The sequence below is a fragment of the Phoenix dactylifera genome, chromosome 18 (genome assembly GCF_051530095.1).
Source record: "Phoenix dactylifera cultivar Ajwa chromosome 18, Ajwa_hap1_PhDact_Kaust_v1.1, whole genome shotgun sequence".
In the NCBI taxonomy this organism is placed as follows: Eukaryota; Viridiplantae; Streptophyta; class Magnoliopsida; order Arecales; family Arecaceae; genus Phoenix; species Phoenix dactylifera.
Genome location: NC_143207.1, coordinates 17,719,449 through 17,738,911, shown reverse-complemented (window position 1 = coordinate 17,738,911; position 19,463 = coordinate 17,719,449). Strand labels below are relative to the sequence as shown.

The window sequence follows — 19,463 nt, the reverse complement described above, 5'->3', positions numbered from 1 at the left end:
CGGAGAGGCGCGCGCGCTTCGGCTCCCCGTCTTCTTTATGGCGTATGGCGGTTGTTGCTGACCTGGCAGTCTGAGGATTTCGGCGGACATCCTTCCTTAATGGCGTCGATTCGCCTTTGGGGCGCGAGCGACCCTTCGGCAGCCAGGCGTCCTCTGGCGTCACCGGGGCGTCACCCACCATTCCGCCTATTTAACCGGGGGTCCTCCTCCGTCCGCCTTTCTCTTTACAGACATCTTCGAGTTTCTCCTTTGCGCTGCCGTCATCGCCGTCAGACTGTTCGCTTGCTCCTCCTTTGACGCTCTCGGAGCCGTTCTTCCTTCTCTTCCGGTGAGTTGCCCCATTCTTTAATTTAGGGCTCTCCATACTCTCCTTTTGTATTAGTGTACTCCAGTCGTTCCGGTCCTTTCCCCCTTCTTGACCCTGTCCTGACCGTAGATTCACTGGCCATTAGGGATGGACGAAGTGAGAGCAGACCGCATTAAGTCGGAGTTGGTCGCCGAAGACCTAGATAGGTTCGTGGCTCGATACCACCTTCCCGAGGCCTGCCATGTTACACTCTCGGGGCCTGAGGAGAGGATGTCCCATCCTCCTCCAGGGAAGGTTGCCATCAATGAGGGCATTCTTCAGGCCGGGTTCCGCTTTCCCCCCTCGGACTTAGTCGTTCAGGTGCTTCGGGGTTTAAGAGTGGCGCCGACGCAACTGGTGCCGAACTCATGGCGCGCCCTGACGGCCTTTCAGGTTCTCTGCCGCATGCACGAGGTTCCCGCCACCCTGAATGTCTTTTGGGAATGCTACGGCCTGAGCGGCCACCCCCAGGATAAAGGGTGGTGGTGCTTTGCGGCGCGGCGAGGGTGCGGCCTCGTCAAGGAGGCTCCTACCTCCATTCACGGCTGGAAGGAGCGCTTCTTTTTCGTTGACGCAGATCCCTCTTGGGGAATCAGGGCAACCTGGGAGACGCCGATGAAGTCCCCGATTGGCCTATCGAGGTTGTCGAGGGAGGAATCCGATGGCGTCGCCGTCTTGAAGGAGTTGGTTGCCGAGGGCCGGCTCCCCCCGGTGGCTCGCCTTATTTCCGAGGATACCTTGGTGAACGTCGGTCTGAGCTCGGTCCCCGCTGACCGTGAGCCCGCCACCATTTCTTTTTTAGCTCTTTTCTCCTCTTTCGTCTCGTTCTTTCCTTCAGTTTCTCAACCTCTGACTACCTCGTCCTTTTTGCAGAGATCGACGACGTCATGCGGTCGGACAAGGCAACGGCTGTTGGTAGGACGTCCCTACTGGAAGCAGTCCGGAGGAAGAAACGAGCTCCTCCGAGCGGGGCCCCACCGGCGAAGAAGTCCCGCCGGCAGGCGACTCCGACGCCGACAGACGGGTCCGGACCCACCGATCAGGGGGACGCCGCAGGCGCGGACCGGGAGTTGACGCTGTATCAGCCCTCCGATGCCGAGACTACCGTTTCTCCGGAGGCATCACCCGGGCGCGCCCGAGATGGACGGGTCGGACGTGATCGGTCCCCAGCCCAGCCTTCGACTCGGTCGGCTCCGGATGATACGAGGAGGGACGCGCCGAGGCCCCGGCCGAGCGGGACCCTGTCAATTCCAGGGGCGGTCCCCGCCCCGAACATGGTCAGCATGACTCTTCCCCAAGCGATGGGTAAGGGTAAGGCTGCAGAACCACCGTCCGACTCCGGGGAGAAGTCGGGGTCGGCCTTCACTTTCGCCGGCGCCCGAAACCTCATCGAGACGGTGCTGCTGGAGAAGGACCGCAGGCGGGTCCGGGAGATGAGGGTCCCTGACGTTGGGGCTGCCAGCTGCGTCCGTCTCATGTCGGTGAGTGCTCTTTTGGTCACTTTCCTCATTTATAGGCTCTGTTGATCCCCGCCTGACGCCCTCGTTTTTCCTATCTCTTAGCTCGCCCAGTACATGGTCCGCCTGGAGGAGTGCTACGAGGAACAGGCGAGGCTTCTGGCGAGGGCCGAGAGCCAACTGAAGGCTGTAGAGGAGGGAGGTCAGGCTGCGGCGGGGAGGACGACCAGGGACCTCGAGACGAGGCTCCAGGTGGCCGAAGAGCGGGCACTCGGCTTCGCCACCCTCGAGAAGCAACTGTTGGAGGCTCGGGAGCAACTCAAGGTTGCCTTGGGTCTCGAGGGCGAGATCAAGAAGGCGGAGGAGCGGGCCGAGAAGCAGTCCCGGAAGGCTGCCGACTACCGGGAGAGGTGGGAGAAGGCCCAGCGGTCAGCCGACAACGCCCGCAACCGAACCCGGTCTCTTGAAGCCAAGCTGGGCGAATTGGAGTCGGCCTTGGAGAAGTTCCGCGCGAGCGACCAGGAGCTTCATTCGCGCCTGGAGGAGGCTGAGGCTGCTCGCATTGCTGCCGAGGCGAAGCACAAGGAGGCTCAGGCTGATCTGCTGAGGGTCTCCTCCGAGGCGGATGACCGGATTGTGGCGAAGGTCTTGGAGGCGAAGGCTCAGATTATGGAGCGGGCAGAGGCGACGCTGGCCGAGAAGAGTGCGGAGATCGGGCGTCAGGCGGTACAGGCTTATCGTCAGTCCGCCGAGTTCACCCGTGATATGTCGGAGGCGGTACAGGCCTATCGTCAGTCCGACGAGTTCGTCCGTGATATGTCGGACGCGGGGTCCGACTCCTTTGTCTTAGGCTTCGAGGAAGGCCTGGCAAGGGTGTCGGCTAAGTACCCCGAAATTGACCTGAGTGGGATCTCCCTTCTCGACTCCCCTCCGGCGCCATTGCCTGCTGCTTCTCCAACCGTCTCCCTACCCCCTACGGACGTGCCCGACGTTCTCGACCCGGGGGTTCCTCCAAGCTGACCTTCTGTATTTTGTTCTTTTCTTTGTGTGTTGGCGTTTTGCCAAGTTGTATGGGTCTCGGCCCTGAAACAATGAAAGTTAATGCAAATAGAGTTTCTTCATTTCACTTTCGTCCTTCTTCTTTTTAACTCTTGGTAGCGTCTCGCTGACTCCCGACTCTTGAAATTCTTCTGGCGCTAGGCCAGGTATCCGAGGGTTAGGCCTCAGGAAATTCATCCGGCGCTAAGCCAGGCATCCGAGGGTTAGGCCTCAGGAAATTCTTCCGGCGCCAAGCCAGGCATCCGAGGGTTAGGCCTCAGGAAATTCTTCCGGCGCCAAGCCAGGCATCCGAGGGTTAGGCCTCAGGAAATTCTTCCGGCGCCAAGCCAGGCATCCGAGGGTTAGGCCTCAGGAAATTCTTCCGACGCTAAGCCAGGCATCCGAGGGTTAGGCCTCAGGAAATTCTTCCGGCGCTAAGCCAGGCATCCGAGGGTCAGGCCTCAGAAAATTCTTCCGGCGCTAAGCCAGGCATCCGAGGGTCAGGCCTCAGGAAATTCTTCCGGCGCTAAGCCAGGCATCCGAGGGTCAGGCCTCAGGAAATTCTTCCGGCGCTAAGCCAGGCATCCGAGGGTTAGGCCTCAGGAAATTCTTCCGGCGCTAAGCCAGGCATCCGAGGGTTAGGCCTCAGGAAATTCTTCCGGCGCTAAGCCGGGCATCCGAGGGTTAGGCCTCAGGAAATTCTTCCGGCGCTAAGCTAGGCATCCGAGGGTTAGGCCTCAGGAAATTCCGCTCGTTGGTCGGCCAAGGCTGGCGCAAGCCGAGGCGACCGGTCGGGGCTTCAGGCTAGTCTGCTCCCGGGATGATCATCGGGTTAGCCTGGCATCCGAGGGCCGAGCCTCGGGAGATTCCGCTCGTTGGTCGGCCAATGCTGGCGCAAGCCGAGGCGACCGGTCGGGGCTTCAGGCTAGTCTGCTCCCGGGATGATCATCGGGTTAGCCTGGCATCCAAGGGCCGAGCCTCGGGAAATTCCGCTCGTTGGTCGGCCAAGGCTGGCGCAAGCCGAGGCGACCGGTCGGGGCTTCAGGCTAGTCTGCTCCCGAGATGATCATCGGGTTAGCCTGGCATCCAAGGGTCGAGCCTCGGGAAATTCCGCTCGTTGGTCGGCCAAGGCTGGCGCAAGCCGAGGCGACCGGTCGGGGCTTCAGGCTAGTCTGCTCCCGGGATGATCATCGGGTTAGCCTGGCATCCAAGGGCCGAGCCTCGAGAAATTCCGCTCGTTGGTCGGCCAAGGCTGGCGCAAGCCGAGGCGACCGGTCGGGGCTTCAGGCTAGTCTGCTCCCGGGATGATCATCGGGTTAGCCTGGCATCCGAGGGCCGAGCCTCGGGAGATTCCGCTCGTTGGTCGGCCAAGGCTGGCGCAAGCCGAGGCGACCGGTCGGGGCTTCAGGCTAGTCTGCTCCCGGGATGATCATCGGGTTAGCCTGGCATCCAAGGGCCGAGCCTCGGGAAATTCCGCTCGTTGGTCGGCCAAGGCTGGCGCAAGCCGAGGCGACCGGTCGGGGCTTCAGGCTAGTCTGCTCCCGGAATGATCATCGGGTTAGCCTGGCATCCAAGGGCCGAGCCTCGGGAAATTCCGCTCGTTGGTCGGCCAAGGCTGGCGCAAGCCGAGGCGACCGGTCGGGGCTTCAGGCTAGTCTGCTCCCGGGATGATCATCGGGTTAGCCTGGCATCCAAGGGCCGAGCCTCGGGAAATTCCGCTCGTTGGTCGGCCAAGGCTGGCGCAAGCCGAGGCGACCGGTCGGGGCTTCAGGCTAGTCTGCTCCCGGGATGATCATCGGGTTAGCCTGGCATCCGAGGGCCGAGCCTCGGGAGATTCCGCTCGTTGGTCGGCCAAGGCTGGCGCAAGCCGAGGCGACCGGTCGGGGCTTCAGGCTAGTCTGCTCCCGGGATGATCATCGGGTTAGCCTGGCATCCGAGGGCCGAGCCTCAGGAAATTCCGCTCGCTGGTCGTGCGCCTGTCGCTTGCCGCCCGACGGGATTTCTCCATGGCCAGCTGCGATTGTATTTCTCCTCCTCTCCAAGCGTCGCCTGGGGAACACCAGATGGGCATTAAGTGCTAATTAAGGGGTTACCTGGGAAATCGGATCGCCAGTTGCTGCTTGCGAGGAGTGTCAGTTAAGCGGCCGCGATACACGCGTTCTTCGAGGCGGATGCGGCCTGGGGCGCGAGCGGAGATACGTGGACCTAGGGGTACAGGCCACCCGGAGTGTCCTGCACAAAAATGCGATTAAGGAGAATGACGCTTAGAAAATCGCGGGAAGATACGCCTCGAGAGCCGGATCGGCTCCGGATTCAATGCGCCCGCATTTATTGGAGCCCCCGTATCGGAACGACCGGGGGGCCGCAGTTTGGCTATAAATATAGGTGCAGGTGCGATGGAGCCTGCCAAGCCGGAGCTGTTCAGGTTGCCATGGATCGTGGGCCTCCTCTCCGGCGCATGGTTGAGAGACCCCCGCCGAAGGAACGGGAGGCGCGCCCTTCGCAACTTCCGCCAACTAGCCGTTTCATCTGGAATCAACAAGGAGGTTCTCTCCGGCGGAACTCCGCTCTAGGCGTTTCATCCGGGATCACGTCTCCCCTCCTTGAAGTTCGGCCTCCCGATTGAGCTCCGCACCAGGTGCTTGATCCGGGACCGCGCCTCCATATGCTCTTCCCCCTTGTATTCCTTCTCTCCCCTAACACTGGGGAGGACCGGAATATCCCTTGGAGGTGGCGTTCCCCTGGAGGCAGCGGGAGCTTCGTCTGCGGCGGCTCCTCGTCTTTTTCGTGAGGCGTGGATGGCGCCTCTGGGTAGGAGCAATGTAGACTTCTCCTTCGTCTACTTCTTCTTCATCCGCGCCGGCTCTTCGTCTTCTTCGTGAGACGCCGATGGCGCCTCCGGTTGGAAGCACCCACTTCCGGCGGGATTGCAGCCGCTTCGGATGGAGGTTTCGGGATCCCAGATCTTCAGCTCCTCGGAGTCTCCGCCTCTTCTTTACTTTCTTTACACCCTAATTCCCCTCTGGGAATTCCTTGTAATCACACGAGCACGCCGTTGTAACCAGAAATTATTGAAATGCAAAGTGTTATACATTTTTGAACTGTCTTTCTGGCATCGTCGTTCTACTGGTAATACATCCGCAGGTTAGCGGAATTCCAGCTCCTTGGAATTTCTCGACCATTTAGGGCCTCCAACTGGTAGGAGCCAGGTCGGTTTACCCAGCGAACCTTATACGGGCCTTCCCAATTTGGCGCTAGCTTCCCACCTTCCGCAGGTTGAGATGCTTTAGCTCGCCTTAGCACCAGATCTCCGATTCTGAAAAGCTTCGGTCGGACCTTGGAGTTGTAATATCGGGCCACCCTCCGCTGATACATCGCCATCCGAACCTGCGCCATTTCCCTCGCTTCTTCCAAGAGATCCAGGTTCCCTCGGAGTTGCTCCGAATTGGCCTCGGGTCGGTGCGCGGCCACCCGAGGTGAGGGGAGTCCGAGCTCCACGGGGACAACGGCTTCCGTGCCATAGGTTAGGCTGAAAGGCGTCTCCCCGGTAGGGGTCCGATGCGTGGTCCGATACGCCCAAAGGACATTCTCGAGTTCTTCGACCCAAGCTTGCCCCGTCCGACCGATTCGCGCTTTGATTCCTTGGAGGATTGTCCGATTTGTGACCTCGGCCTCGCCGTTGGTTTGGGGATGCGACACAGATGTGAACCGATGCTCGATCCCGAACTCCTCGCAGAAGTCACGAAAATGCTTGTTGTCGAACTGTCGGCCATTATCCGAGATGAGGACCCGAGGTACCCCAAATCGGACAATGATGTTCTTCTTCACGAACTTCCGGACTTGCACCTCCGTGATAGTGGCCAGCGGCTCTGCCTCCACCCACTTGGTGAAGTAGTCGATTGCAACAATCAAAAATTTCCGCTGAGCTGAAGCGACGGGGAATGGTCCGAGGATATCCATTCCCCACTGGGCGAAGGGCCAGGGTGCAGTGATTGGTGCCAAGGGGACAGAAGGGACTCTCTGGACGTTGGCGTGGCGCTGGCAGGCGTCGCATTTCCGTACATGATCCTTTGAGTCCTCCAACAAGGTAGGCCAATAATAGCCTTGCCTCATGATCTTGTGCGCCAAGGACCTAGCCCCCAAGTGGGATCCGCAAACGCCTTCGTGGACTTCGCCGAGGACGTAGGCCGCTTCCGAGGGGCGGAGGCACTTTAAGAGGGGGGCGGTGAACGAGGTCCGATACAGCCTCCCTTCATTGAGTACGTAGTGGGCGGACTTCATAACAAGTCGCCGAGCTTGATCTTCGTCTTCAGGGAGGATCCCTTCGGCGAGGTAGGCGACAAGCGGGTCCATCCAAGACGGCTCCGGATCAATCGCCATCACCGCTCCAGCCTCGCCGATGCTCGGGGCATCCAGGGTCTCCAGGTAGATCGCCCTCGACAAGTTGTGCGCGTCTGCGCTCACTAAGCGGGACAGCCTGTCGGCCCTGGCATTTTCACTTCTTGGGACCTGCTGGATGTCGACACTGCCGAGGTCGGGAATGAGTGCTTGCACCTTCCGGACGTAATTCTGCATGGTCGGGTTCCGGGCTTCGAACTCCCCACGGACCTGCCCGACCACCAGCTAGGAGTCGGTGAAGACCTTCAGGCGCCGGATGCCGAGCTCCTTGGTGAGTTTGAGTCCCGTGACTAGGGCCTCATACTCCGCCTCGTTGTTGGTCACTGGAAATCCGAACCTCAAGGCATACTCGGCTATCACTCCATCAGGGCTGGTGAGGACCAGCCCGGCCCCTCCACCTTCGGGGTTCGACGACCCATCGATGTGAAGCGTCCAAATCGGGAGGTCGAGGCTGGGTATTTCCGGCGACCTAGGTTCCGCCTCCTGCACCGTGCACTCAGCGAGGAAATCCGCGAGCGCCTGGGCCTTGATGGCGGGTCGGGGCTGGTAGCGGATGTCGAACTCACCAAGTTCTACTGCCCACTTCACCAGCTGTCCCGCATTCTCAGGATTGCTGAGGATCTGCCGCAGCGGTTGATCGGTCAAGAGGGTGACAGAATGGGCCTGGAAATAGGGGCGAAGCCTCCTGGTCGCGGTCAGCAGCGCGAAGGCGATCTTTTCAGCCTTCGTATACCGCGTCTCGGCATCCCGTAGGACCCGGCTGATGTAGTACACAGGCTTCTGGAGCTTTGCCTCTTCCCGAACCAGTACCGCACTGACTGCGGTTGGGGAGACCGCCAGATAGAGGTAGAGCATCTCCCCTTCTTGCGGCTTGGACAGCAGGGGAGGAGACGCCAAGTATTCCTTGAGCTGGTCGAATGCTGCTTGACATTCGGCCGTCCAGAGGAAGTCTTTCGGGCGTTTCAACACCTTGAAGAAAGGTTGGCAGCGTTCGGCCGATTTTGCCACAAATCGTCCGAGCGCGGCGACCCTCCCAGCGAGCTCCTGAACCTCCTTCACTTTGGTCGGAGGGGACATATCTTGGATGGCCTTGATTTTGTCCGGGTTGGCTTCGATCCCCCGCTGGTTGACAATGAAACCGAGGAACCTCCCGGTCGAAGCGCCAAAGGCGCACTTCGCTGGGTTCAGCTTCATGCAAAACTTCCGCAAGGTGGCGAAAGTCTCCTCCAGATCCGCGATGTGCTGGTCTGCATGGCGGCTCTTCACCAGCATATCGTTCACGTACACCTCCATGTTCCGGCCGATTTGCTCTTTGAAGATTTTGTTGACGAGGCGCTGGTAAGTGGCGCCAGCATTCTTCAGACCGAAGGGCATTACCTTGTAACAGTACAGCCCCCGGTCTGTTATAAAGGCAGTTTTCTACTCGTCCTGTGGAGCCATCATTATCTGGTTGTAGCCGGAGAAGGCGTCCATGAAAGACAGCAGCTGATATCCGGAAGTCGCGTCGACCAGTTGGTCTATCCGCGGAAGCGGAAAGCTATCCTTGGGGCATGCCTTGTTCAGGTCGGTGTAGTCGACGCACATCCTCCACTTTCCGCTCGCCTTCCGGACAAGTACGACATTTGCCAGCCATTCGGGGTAGCTGACCTCCCTTATGAATCCTGCCTCCAAGAGCTTGTCTACCTCCTGGTCGACCACTCGGATCCGATCCGGGGCACAGTGTCTCTTCTTCTGCTTTACTGGTCGGTGGGTTGGGTCGACGTTGAGGGCGTGAGAAATGACCTCCGGGTCGATCCCAGGTACATCGGCCGCCGACCAGGCAAATACATCGGCGTTGGCTCGGAGGAATTCCACCAACCGAGCCCGAGCTCCCGGGTCGAGATTGGTGCCGACCCGGACCGTCCGGTCCGGGCGACCTTCCTCGAGGGGAACTTCGATCACACCTTCGGCCGGCTCCCCGTGCCGCAAGGCCACCTCGTCTCTGGCGTCGAGGGACTCGACGCTTAAGGCTTCTACGGGCTTCTTCCCTTCTACGGTTGGTTGGTCACCTCGGACCTCTCCAATCCCGGCCGCCGTGGGGAACCGCATGAGCAAGTGGTACGTTGAGACCACCGCGCGAAGGGCGTTCAGTCCGGGTCGTCCGAGGATAGCATTGTAGGCCGAGGGAACACGGACGACCAAGAACCCGAGCCGCACCGTGGCTTCTGCGGGTGCAACGCCCGCAGTCACAGGCAGCTCAACGACACCTTCGGCCGAGACAGCGTCTCCAGTGAATCCTATGAGGGGGGTGGATGTTTTGTGCAACAATTGTCTGGACAAGCTCATCTTTTGGAAGGCCTCGTAAAACAAAATATCAGCTGAGCTTCCACTATCCACAAGAACACGCCTTACATCATAGTTTGCCATAGTGAGGGAGATCACCATGGCGTCGTCGTGGGGGGTCTGAACCCCCTTTACATCTTCATCACAAAAAGTGATTACATTACCGACCCTCTGCCTCTTTGCGACGGCTGCCCCTGATGCTTCAGTCGAGCCCCCTGCGTTCCTCTCGGGCCGGGGGCAGCCCTCAGTGATAGTATGGATCACGCCCGCGACGGGTCGATTCTGCTCCCGAGGCTCCGGAGGGGCCGGGTCGGCCGGACGCGAGTCTGCGGGGGGACGTCGGTCGTTCACATATCGACCGAGACGCCCTCGGCGGATGAGAGCCTCGATCTCGTCCCGAAGCTGGAAGCAGTCTTCGGTGTCGTAGCCGTGGTCCCGGTGGTACTCACAGTACGCCCGAGAGGGCCTCCTCCCAGGGATCTTCTTCATCTGTCTCGGGACCGGGAGGTCCTCCCGCCCCTTGATTTCCATGAGGATCTGGGTCCGGGGAGTCAGGAGAGGAGTGTACCGGTTGAAACGTCGGGGCGGAGAACGAGGGCGTAGGGCGCCGTGGTTCCTCGCCGGCGACAGGCTTCTGCGCCGACGTTGAGGCGTCGGGCTCCTCCTCTGGCGTGCCTCTTTTTGCCTTTTCTTCCCGAGCTTTGGAGGGATCTCGGCGGCCTCCTTGCTCCGGTGGGCGGCCGCCTCCTCGGCGTCCGCATACTGGTTCGCCCGGGACAACAGCTCCGGGAAGCTCCGCGGCAGGCGTTTGTCCAGGGAGAAGGTGAGTCTGCCCTTTCGGAAGCCACGCTTCAGGGCTGAAAGAGCCACCTCCTGGCTCAGGTTCCGGACTTCCAGCGTAGCCTTGTTGAAGCGGGTAAGATAATCCCGCAAGCTTTCTCCCTCGTTTTGCCGGATATCGAAGAGGGAGTCGGAGACCAGTCGCCGCCGGCTACTGACGGCGAAATGGGTGATGAAGAGGCGAGTAAACTGGTCGAAGGACTGGATTGAGTTAGCCTCCAAGCCGGCGAACCACGCCCTTGCCGGGCCACGGAGGGTCGCTGGGAAGGCCTTGCAGAGGAGAGGATCTGATGCTCCGTGGAGGAGCATAAGAGTCCTGAAACTCTCGACGTGATCTCGCGGGTCCGCCGCCCCGTCATAGGGCTCGATCGCCGGCATTTTAAACCCCGGCGGATTCGGGGTCCGCAGGATCCTCGAGGCAAGCGCCGGCTGGGAGGAGATCTCCAAGTCGGCGAAGGAATCTTTGGAGTGGCCCTTCAGGACCTGGAGTTGTCGGTGGAGATCGTCCACCCGCCGGTCCAGAGAGCGCGACCGATGGGTGGGAGACAAGGAGCACCGAGAGGGGGACCGACTGGAGCGCGGGTTCTTTGAGGACTGGGGGGTCTGGGAACGCGCCCGGGCCCACCTCTCGTACCCCGCGCAGCTCCGATGGGAAGGTCCCGGCAGAATGGACCGTGCTCGAGAGTCTTCTTCGCGCCGGCGCTCCCCCCATGGGAGAGGAAGGAGCGCGGGTTGAGGAGGACAGGTGAGCGCTCAGGGAGCAGCGGCTCCTGGGCCCGCTGCGGCGCCCGAGACATCACACCCTGCAGGTTCTGCACTGCCTCCGCGAGGGTGCGAACCTGCTGGGCTAACTGGTCGAACTGAGCGGCTTCGACCATCTGAATGGGGGGTGGAACGGTGGAGTGTTGCTGAGAATGTGTTGGAGACGCAGCGGCCTCCCGGCCGGAGGCGCGAGAGGCCCCGCGACCGGAGGCATTGGAAGCTCCACGACCACCTCGCCGTGCCATTACGATCGCTCTGAGATTCGGCCCTTCCTCTAGCGCCAACTGTTGCTGGTGGTCCAAACCGAGAACGATTGGCACAGCGGTGTGAACGGGGTTCCGTCTGAGTCACCTTGTTTGGTGTTGATTACGCTCCACTTTCCACCGGAAAACCTGCAAGCAAGCCTCGCACCACCACTGGGGTAGTGGGGGCCCTCCGACGATCAAGTCAGAGGAGATTGGAGGAGAAGGAGAGATAATTGCAGGTAGTAGGAGAATGCACTGGAAGTTCTTGCTTACCTCCCCCTTCTCCCCCCCGCAGCATATATACCAGGCTGGGGGGTCCTTCTGGGGGGTTGGTCATCGTGTGGCACGATGGAGTTGCCACTGACATGGCCGTTACAGGGCGTCGTGGGGCAGCGCTGGGTACGGCCGTGACAGGGCGTAGTGGAGCTCCGCTTTGTACGGCTGTTACAGGAGATCGTGGAGCAGCGCCGGATACGACCGTTGCAGAGAGTAGTGGAGCAGAGGGTCGTGGCGTGCTTCAGGGGAACAGCCTGTCGTTGTCGAGAGATTGCCGACTCGGGGTCGGATTGCTGGATCAAGGGGCAGCCGACTCGGGGTCGGGCTGCGAAGCCGAAGATATCCGACTCGGGGTCGGGTTACTGGATCAAGGGGCAGCCGACTCGGGGTCGGGCTGCGAAGCCGAAGATATCCGACTCGGGGTCGGGTTACTGGATCAAGGGGCAGCCGTAGTCTTCTTGGGCGCGCGTGTCGGTCACGTGGGGCATGGTGGCTGAGTTCCCCCGTAACAGCGTTTATTGGGTCAAAACTGAGCGGCCTTTTAGCTGTGGGCTGGACGATCCATTTCGCCCCCATCAATAATTATTAATGAAAAATTTAGATAATAACAAAAAATAAAATATATACAATTATTATTGAATAAAAATTTTAGATTGATGATATATGTAATATATTTCTTGAATGAGTTGTATGTTTGATGACTTATTTATGTGTGCATAATTATATTGTTCTATTTACATTATATTGAATAATCGGTTTTATGGTTTTACTTTGCATTTTGATATAGTTTATAGTTAACCTTTATTTTAAATTTACTATATCTATATTGGGGTGGATGTAAAAGATTCTTATTGGGATATAAAACTCACACCACTTCTCTCTTTTTTTTCTTTCAGAGTCACGAAATGCATAGTATCAATTGAACCAGATGTAGAGTTTGTGTGATAGAGTCATTAGATAATTAGTTTATTTTTGATACCAAAAAATATTTAAAAATTTTGTAATTGAACAAGTTTGATTATTTGATTATAATGGATTCATTTAGTTGAATAATTCGGGATGGTTTGGAGATAAAGTTACTATGTCTTGAAAAAATCCATATTAATAATAATGGGTCAAATATGATCACTAAAATCTTGCTCATGAAAAAAATTATTGCTTGTAGAGAAAAAGCAGGCTTGGTGGAACCCCCACATGAATCGGGAGAGAGAGATTTGTTGGCATGGTTGGGACCTACCTTATTTAAATTTTAAGATAAAAAAAGAGGATAAGAAGGAAACCACTGGGTGAGGGAATTGCAATGAAACCGAAAATGGATTTAGCTGAAATTTCAGTGTATTATTTTCGATATTGAGATCTACAGATTGAATTGTTTGGATCCTTGAAAAGTTTTATCGATTGATTCTTTCAAGCATAAACACTTGGTGAGATCTATTCTCTATTTTGCTATTTATTGTTGAAATTCGCCATATTGATGATGAATGTTCTTGTTGTGAAAGCCAAGTTAAATCTTGTTGATGTTTGTACAGTGGAAGTTTTTGGCTGGACTATGTCTCGTAATTTTTCTCTTCACATAAAAAGGTTTTCCACATTAAAAAAATTGTATTGCTTATTTTGCTTGTTAATTGTATGAATAGATTGTAGAGATTATTGTCGCTGGGTGAGTGATATTCCATTTAATTACACAAAAAGAAAAAAAAGGTTTGCGGCATCATTATTGTTTGTGATGCAGGACAACTGCAGAAAGGAGAGGAAAGAGAGGAGAAGAGGAGGGGGAAGAAGAGAAGGGGGAGAAGAAGACAAGGAGGCTAATTTTTATTCATCATTTATCAAAAACCTAAACATGAGGGTGAACCCATATAAATAGGGTCACAAAATAACAAATAGATTCCTACAAATAAAACAATCCCGAAAATACCCTAAAATGACAATTTGCAAATAAACCCAAATGACAATATGCAAATAAATCCAATCAACATAAAATAAATCTAACTAAAATAAATCAATCTAAAATAAAATCAGGCTGGCTGAATCGGCTGGGATCCGCTGAGCTGGCTGGATCCTGTGGCGACCGGCTGACCTGACACTGGTGTCCGCACCAACTCTCCTCGGGTGGAAAGAAGTCAACCTCGACGAAAGTGGCTCGGTAAAGCCTCGGTAGTACTCCAACAAGTCGGGGTCAATCGACGGTCTCTCCTCGTGCTGGATCCAAGTATAACCGGACTTTGGTCGTCCACGCCAACGAACCAGAAAACGTTGGATGCCTCCATCACTGTCAAAAACTATTTGCTCGGCTAATATAGAATCAATATACTCTTTTTGTGCTCGATGGAGGATAAAAGGAAACGAAGATGGCATGGAATCAATAATAGGATAAACATCGGGCGCAGGAGAGTGTGCAGCAAAAGAGTCTTCAGGGATTGCAACCAAATCTTTAATATTAAGAGTAAGGCTATGACCAAAAGCAAATGGAAAGTCAATGGCATAGGCGTCAGTGCCATCCTTGTGCAGCACCCTGAATGGTCCAATACTAAGAGACTGCAATTTCTTAAGACAGATCATTACATAACCCCAAGTTTGAAATTCTTTAGCATGGAAATCAGCTTGCATCTTATATTGAGCAGGACATGCATGAATGCCTTTATAGATTTTCTGATACAACTTATGAATGTGTTGTGTAAATGCATATGCAAGCTCAGAAATCCTAACATCAGTTTCGATGGGTTGTGTGAGGGCATATCCAACTATACTCATGGTAGACTGGTCAGACTCGCTATTTGACTATGCAAGCGAGCTAGGTGTAGTGTGGGTGCATCCTAGGGTTTCAGGTTCATCATCACACTCTTTCTCAATGTCCTGAATGTCATCGAGGTTTGGTTCATAGATTTGCGCCTCTAAGTCATCTATGTCACCTCCCTGATCTTGCTGAGCAATAACGAAAATTTTGTTAGCACATTGGGAGGTAACGTGTCCAAAACCTTGGCATTTGTGACACCGAATTTTGGAATGTGTTTTGGGAGGCTCACCAAAGATTCCCGTGCTATTAGTGTCTCGGCCTGGGACATGGGCAGGAGGAGGGGGCCTATGAGTAGTGGACCCTACAGAAGGTTTGGACCCTAAGAAATTAAGGCCCGTGGGAGTGCTCCATGTGTCAGGGCGCCTTACAAATGTGGACTTAGTGTTCCATCGATTAAGAAGATCGTCTTGGTAGTTAAGAGGAAGGTATTTTTCTTTAAGTCTCTCTTTCATCTCTACCCAATCAGTTATTTCATGTTGTTGTCTCTTAGCTAACAGTTGTTCAGTGTTTTGCCAAAACAGCTTAGCTCGACCAAGGAGTTTTATTCTAGCGAATCGAACTTTTTTGTTCTCAGACAGATTGTACCACTCAAATAAGTGGTCCATTTCGTGTAACCAATCGAAGAAGACTTTCGGGTCAAGACGACCGTCAAAAGTGGGAGCTTCAACCCTAATGCCTCGCATTACATCTTCATCAGGGTCACGAGGTTCTCTGGGTTCTACGGTATGTCGGTGACTTCTATCAATATGAGGAATGGGACCAGGTCCTCTAGGACGAGGGTAGGCATAATGGTGACCTGGAACAGACCTATTATCAAAGTTATCCTGCCGAACCGAGCCTTGTTGTTCTAGGATTTGTTCTAGGGTGTCGTCCTCTTCAAGTCCCGGTAAATGGAGAATACTAGCTCTTTGGGATCCAATAACCCTCTGAAGTGAAGCCTCAATTGAATCGAGTCGGGCATTAACCTGGGTGGACATTGTGGTTAAGTCATGAATTTGGGCGTTGTTTGCTTGGACTTGGGCATTGGTATTTTGGACTTGAGCATTAGTTTTTTGGACTTGGGCATTAGTGTTTTGGACTTGAGCATTAGTGTCTTGGATAGCTTTTAATAGGGCTTCGATTTTGGAATCCATGCCTAATTGGGACTCAGGATGAGATGCGTCACGACCACTACGTAGATGCATAAAATGAATGACAAAATGTATGATCCGACCAACTATAAAGGTTCCTAAGTAGACCTAATGCATGAAATGAATTCAAAATTGCAAAGTAGATACTCAATATAATCGGAAGCTAACTCAAGCAATTGAAATTGGCTTTGAATTACGTAACGAATTAGATAAGTAGTTGCAGTCAAGTAGTACTAGTTTTCAGTGTGTTGCAGGGTTGCACAGAGCCTCAAAAAACTTCCAAAGATTAGGTAGCCCTACAATTAATAACAAAGATAGGCCACTACTAGGGTTTTGGTGTTGTTTGGAGTGGATGTGTTAAATTTTTAGGAAGTAATATCAATAGAGCACATAAGAGTTAATTAATTCTAAATTTAGACAAACAAATAAAATTTGTAGTAAGAAAAGAAACCTGACCTAGGTTGGGTGACGACCAGAAACGCTGCACAGCAAGTAGGCTCGTCAAACAGCTCTAATTGGGGTTGATCTCAGCAACACGGCAGGTCAAAATGGGCTCTGCAGTGGCGTTGCAGGACGACGGGCCTGGGCCTGTGAGGAGGAAATCGGATTGGGCCCGGTGTTTAGGGCCTGAGAGTCGGGCCCGGTGGGTTCTTTGAGGGTGCGGGCGCGGGCCCGATGAGAGAATCGGCTCGAGAGAGAAAATGAAGGTGGGGTGGGAGGTGAGGTGGGTTCAGCCGTGAAGGAAGAAGAAAGGGGAGGAGAGATGGGGTTACCCTTGATCCCACAGAGGGGAAGGAGGGGTGCAATCAGTGGAGGAAAGAGGAGGGAAGGGTTAAGGGAATCGTGGCACGGGGGCGGCGCTGTGTGTGGGCGGCAGAGGAAGGGGGTGGCGCTGCGGTGGAGGTGGAGGCGGTCGCAGCATGGGGGCGACGCTGCGTGCGGGCGGTAGAGGAAGAGGGCGGCGCTGCGTACGGGCGGAGGGGAAGCGACGACGTCGGAGGCGGCGCTGCGGTGGAGGCAGAAACGGCATGCGAACGGGGGAGGAGAGGCGGAGGCGGCGATGGAGTTGCAGACGATCAGAGGAGGAAGATGAAAGGTACTCTTCTCTTTTTTTTTCTTTTCTTTTTTTTTTTCTTTTTTTTTTCTTTTTTCTTTTTTTTCTTTTTTTTCTTTCTTTTTTTTTTTAACCCGATTGGGTTCGGGTTAGTGGGCGCACCCGCTCCGGGAACCCACTACGGGTTTGGCTCCATCGTGGGGCTTTGAGGGGAGGAGGTTGCAGGTGGTTACCTGCTTCCGCGGCGACCGATGCATGGGGTGCGGTGGCGGTTGAAGGAGATGGGGGGCACAGGCGGGCGATCGCTGGCGAGGAGTCGAGAATCGCAAAGAGGGGAAGGCAGCGGCGACGATCGGGACGATGGGCGCTCGAGAGTGGCAGTGCCCCTTTCCTCGGATCCGGATGAGATCGGCGACCGGGGACGCACGAGAGCGTGTGGAAGCGGGATACGACGGAGCGTCGATGAGTGATCTGGCCACGGACGGCGACACCGAGACGCAATGGAGCGTGGCGGCTGGCGATGGGGACGCGGGCGGAGCCGAGCGCGTCCTCCTCTCTTTCGTGCTTGGGTACGGCCACGGTTGGCCGGTGGCTCAGGGAGATCCTCTTCATTGGGTCACAGGGCGCGCGGTTGGTGCTCTCGGCAGCAGTCACGACGGCGTTGGAGGTGTCGGACGTGCGCGGGGTGGGGTGGGGGAATCGTCTTAGGGGCTTTTCCCTTGGGAGGATGATGGCCACGGAAACAAGGATTCCTTGTTTTTTTTTGTTTTTTTTCTTGTCCGTAGCCTGACCCACGGCAGCCTAGAAAAGAAAAGGTTTTGGCAACAGAGGCAAAATCGGGTGCTCTGATACCAAAGCTGATGCAGGACAACTGCAGAAAGGAGAGGAAAGAGAGGAGAAGAGGAGGGGGAAGAAGAGAAGGGGGAGAAGAGGAGGAGGGAGAAGAAGACAAGGAGGCTAATTTTTATTCATCATTCATCAAAAACCTAAACATGAGGGTGAACCCATATAAATAGGGTCACAAAATAATAAATAGATCCCTACAAATAAAACAATCCCGAAAAGGCCCTAAAATGACAATTTGCAAATAAACCCAAATGACAATATGCAAATAAATTCAATCAACATAAAATAAATCTAACTAAAATAAATCAATCTAAAATAAAATCAGGCTGGCTGGATCCTGTGGCGACCGGCTGACCTGGCACTGGTGTCCGCACCAGTTTGATTGCATATGCATGAATAATATGCTTTCATGCATTGATAAGAAGCAAAAAAAAAAAAATTTCTAAAATCCTAGTTTCAATGATCTATGAACTACTTGGGTAGCTTACTGCCCCAAGCTTAACCTCCAAGCACGCTATCATCAAAACCAGCTAAATACAGAGATCTCTAAAGAAGTTATTAGAAACTTGGACGGATTATGTCTCTACCTAATTGTGTTGCTTGCATCAACAAATGCATCTTCGATCTTGCCAAGTGTGGGGAAGTGCATTCCAAGGCTCGCTTGCAAAAACTTTTCCTCTGTTCTCTAATTTTAGCACTATGTTGTTTTATAGTTCAACATGGAAAAGCCCTACCAAATGATACATCATTCCCATTTCTATCTAGTTCAGTAAACAAAGTAATCAAGAACTGCCTCGGTAGCTCAGTACATTACAGCTGCAGAATTTGAGGGGTTCAATTAATGATTCCTATCTTTGCATTTATGCTACGTACGTTAAACCTTACAAGATGAATTCATCAAACCCGAAATTGAGCAACAAATTGTATTGGCTTACCAGAAACTTTGTGGAAGAACACACATACACCTTCGCAGTGAAGCAAGATCAAGAACCAGATCGTCACATAAAACTCGTCAATTGCTAAAATTCTGTTGAAGAACACGATCGACCGAGAGAAAACAAAATCAAGAAACCAAAGAGAAACCCTCACAAAAACGTGGAAGAATCGATTGAAGTATAAGCGAAATACCTCCGTTCAAAGAACACGATCGACCGAGAGAAAACGAAATCAAGAAACGGAGAGAAACCCTCACCAAAAAACAGAAGAATCGATTGAAGTACAAGCGAAGTACCTCCGTTCAAAGAACACGATCGACCGAGAGAAAACGAACTTAAGAAACCGGAGAAAAACCCTCACAAAAACGCGGAAGAATCGATTGAAGTATAAGCGAAGTACCTCCGTTCCGAGGAAGGGGTGGATCTTGGGGAAGGGCCGGAGACGATCCTCCGAAGAAGAAGAGGACGAGGAGGAGAGAGAGAGAGAGTGGGGTGAGAGCGGATTGGAGATCGCGGAGAAGAGGGGATATAGACGGAGACGAGAAGAAGGGGAGGGAAAGGTCGAGGGCAGCATCGGATTCCTCGGCGGAGCACAGCAGCAGCGGAGGGCGCTTGGAATTGTGAGCCATTCCGTCTCCTTTATAACTTCTTCCTCGTCAACCACTGCCGGGGCACTGCACACGTGTGCGGAGAGCCATTCCGTTCCCGAAATTTGGGAGTTCGGATCCTCTTCAGTTGGAAAGGATCCGGCACGGAATTCAGAATTCTTATAGCCCAAGACCGGCTCTAGTTTTGGGTTGGGTTTGGAGCCCAGGCTCGAGCCTAAGATGAGAGTTGGGCTGAGCTGGGCGAGGTATCGGCCCAACTCTGGCCCAAAATTGACCTGAATCGGGACTTTGGGTTAAAATGTGAATCAAGGCCTGGCCCAAACCCAAGCCGGGTGCGAAACCTCATGGCCCACTCCAAAACGGGTGCGAAACTCCCGTCTCCTTCTTCAGCCAGGGCTGCAGCCCGATC

The 19,463-nt window shown here is 54.5% G+C and overlaps 2 protein-coding genes across 3 annotated transcripts in view; one reads left to right on the top strand and one right to left on the bottom strand.

The window, feature by feature from the left end:
- The window catches only part of LOC103719834 (uncharacterized), a 47,345-nt gene extending 28,278 nt beyond the window's left edge, over nucleotides 1-19,067 (bottom strand). Inside the window, exons 1-2 of the mRNA XM_089928563.1 lie at nucleotides 18,847-19,067; nucleotides 18,447-18,538 (exon numbers count right to left, since the gene is read on the bottom strand). Coding sequence (XP_089784689.1) covers nucleotides 18,447-18,472 — 26 coding nt within the window. The 5' untranslated portion in view covers nucleotides 18,473-18,538; nucleotides 18,847-19,067. The remainder of the gene's footprint in view (nucleotides 1-18,446; nucleotides 18,539-18,846) is intronic.
- On the top strand, nucleotides 573-5,592 carry LOC149750967 (uncharacterized). 2 transcript variants are annotated; one of them, XM_089928561.1, is made up of 2 exons: nucleotides 573-1,121; nucleotides 1,220-5,592. In XM_089928561.1, exons 1-2 carry the CDS (start codon nucleotides 578-580, stop codon nucleotides 1,870-1,872), a joined length of 1,197 nt encoding a protein of 398 aa, XP_089784687.1. In that variant the 5' UTR covers nucleotides 573-577; the 3' UTR covers nucleotides 1,873-5,592. Both variants share the same exon structure in this region, with proteins under 2 accessions (XP_089784687.1, XP_089784688.1).
- Nucleotides 19,068-19,463: the final 396 nt, after the last annotated feature.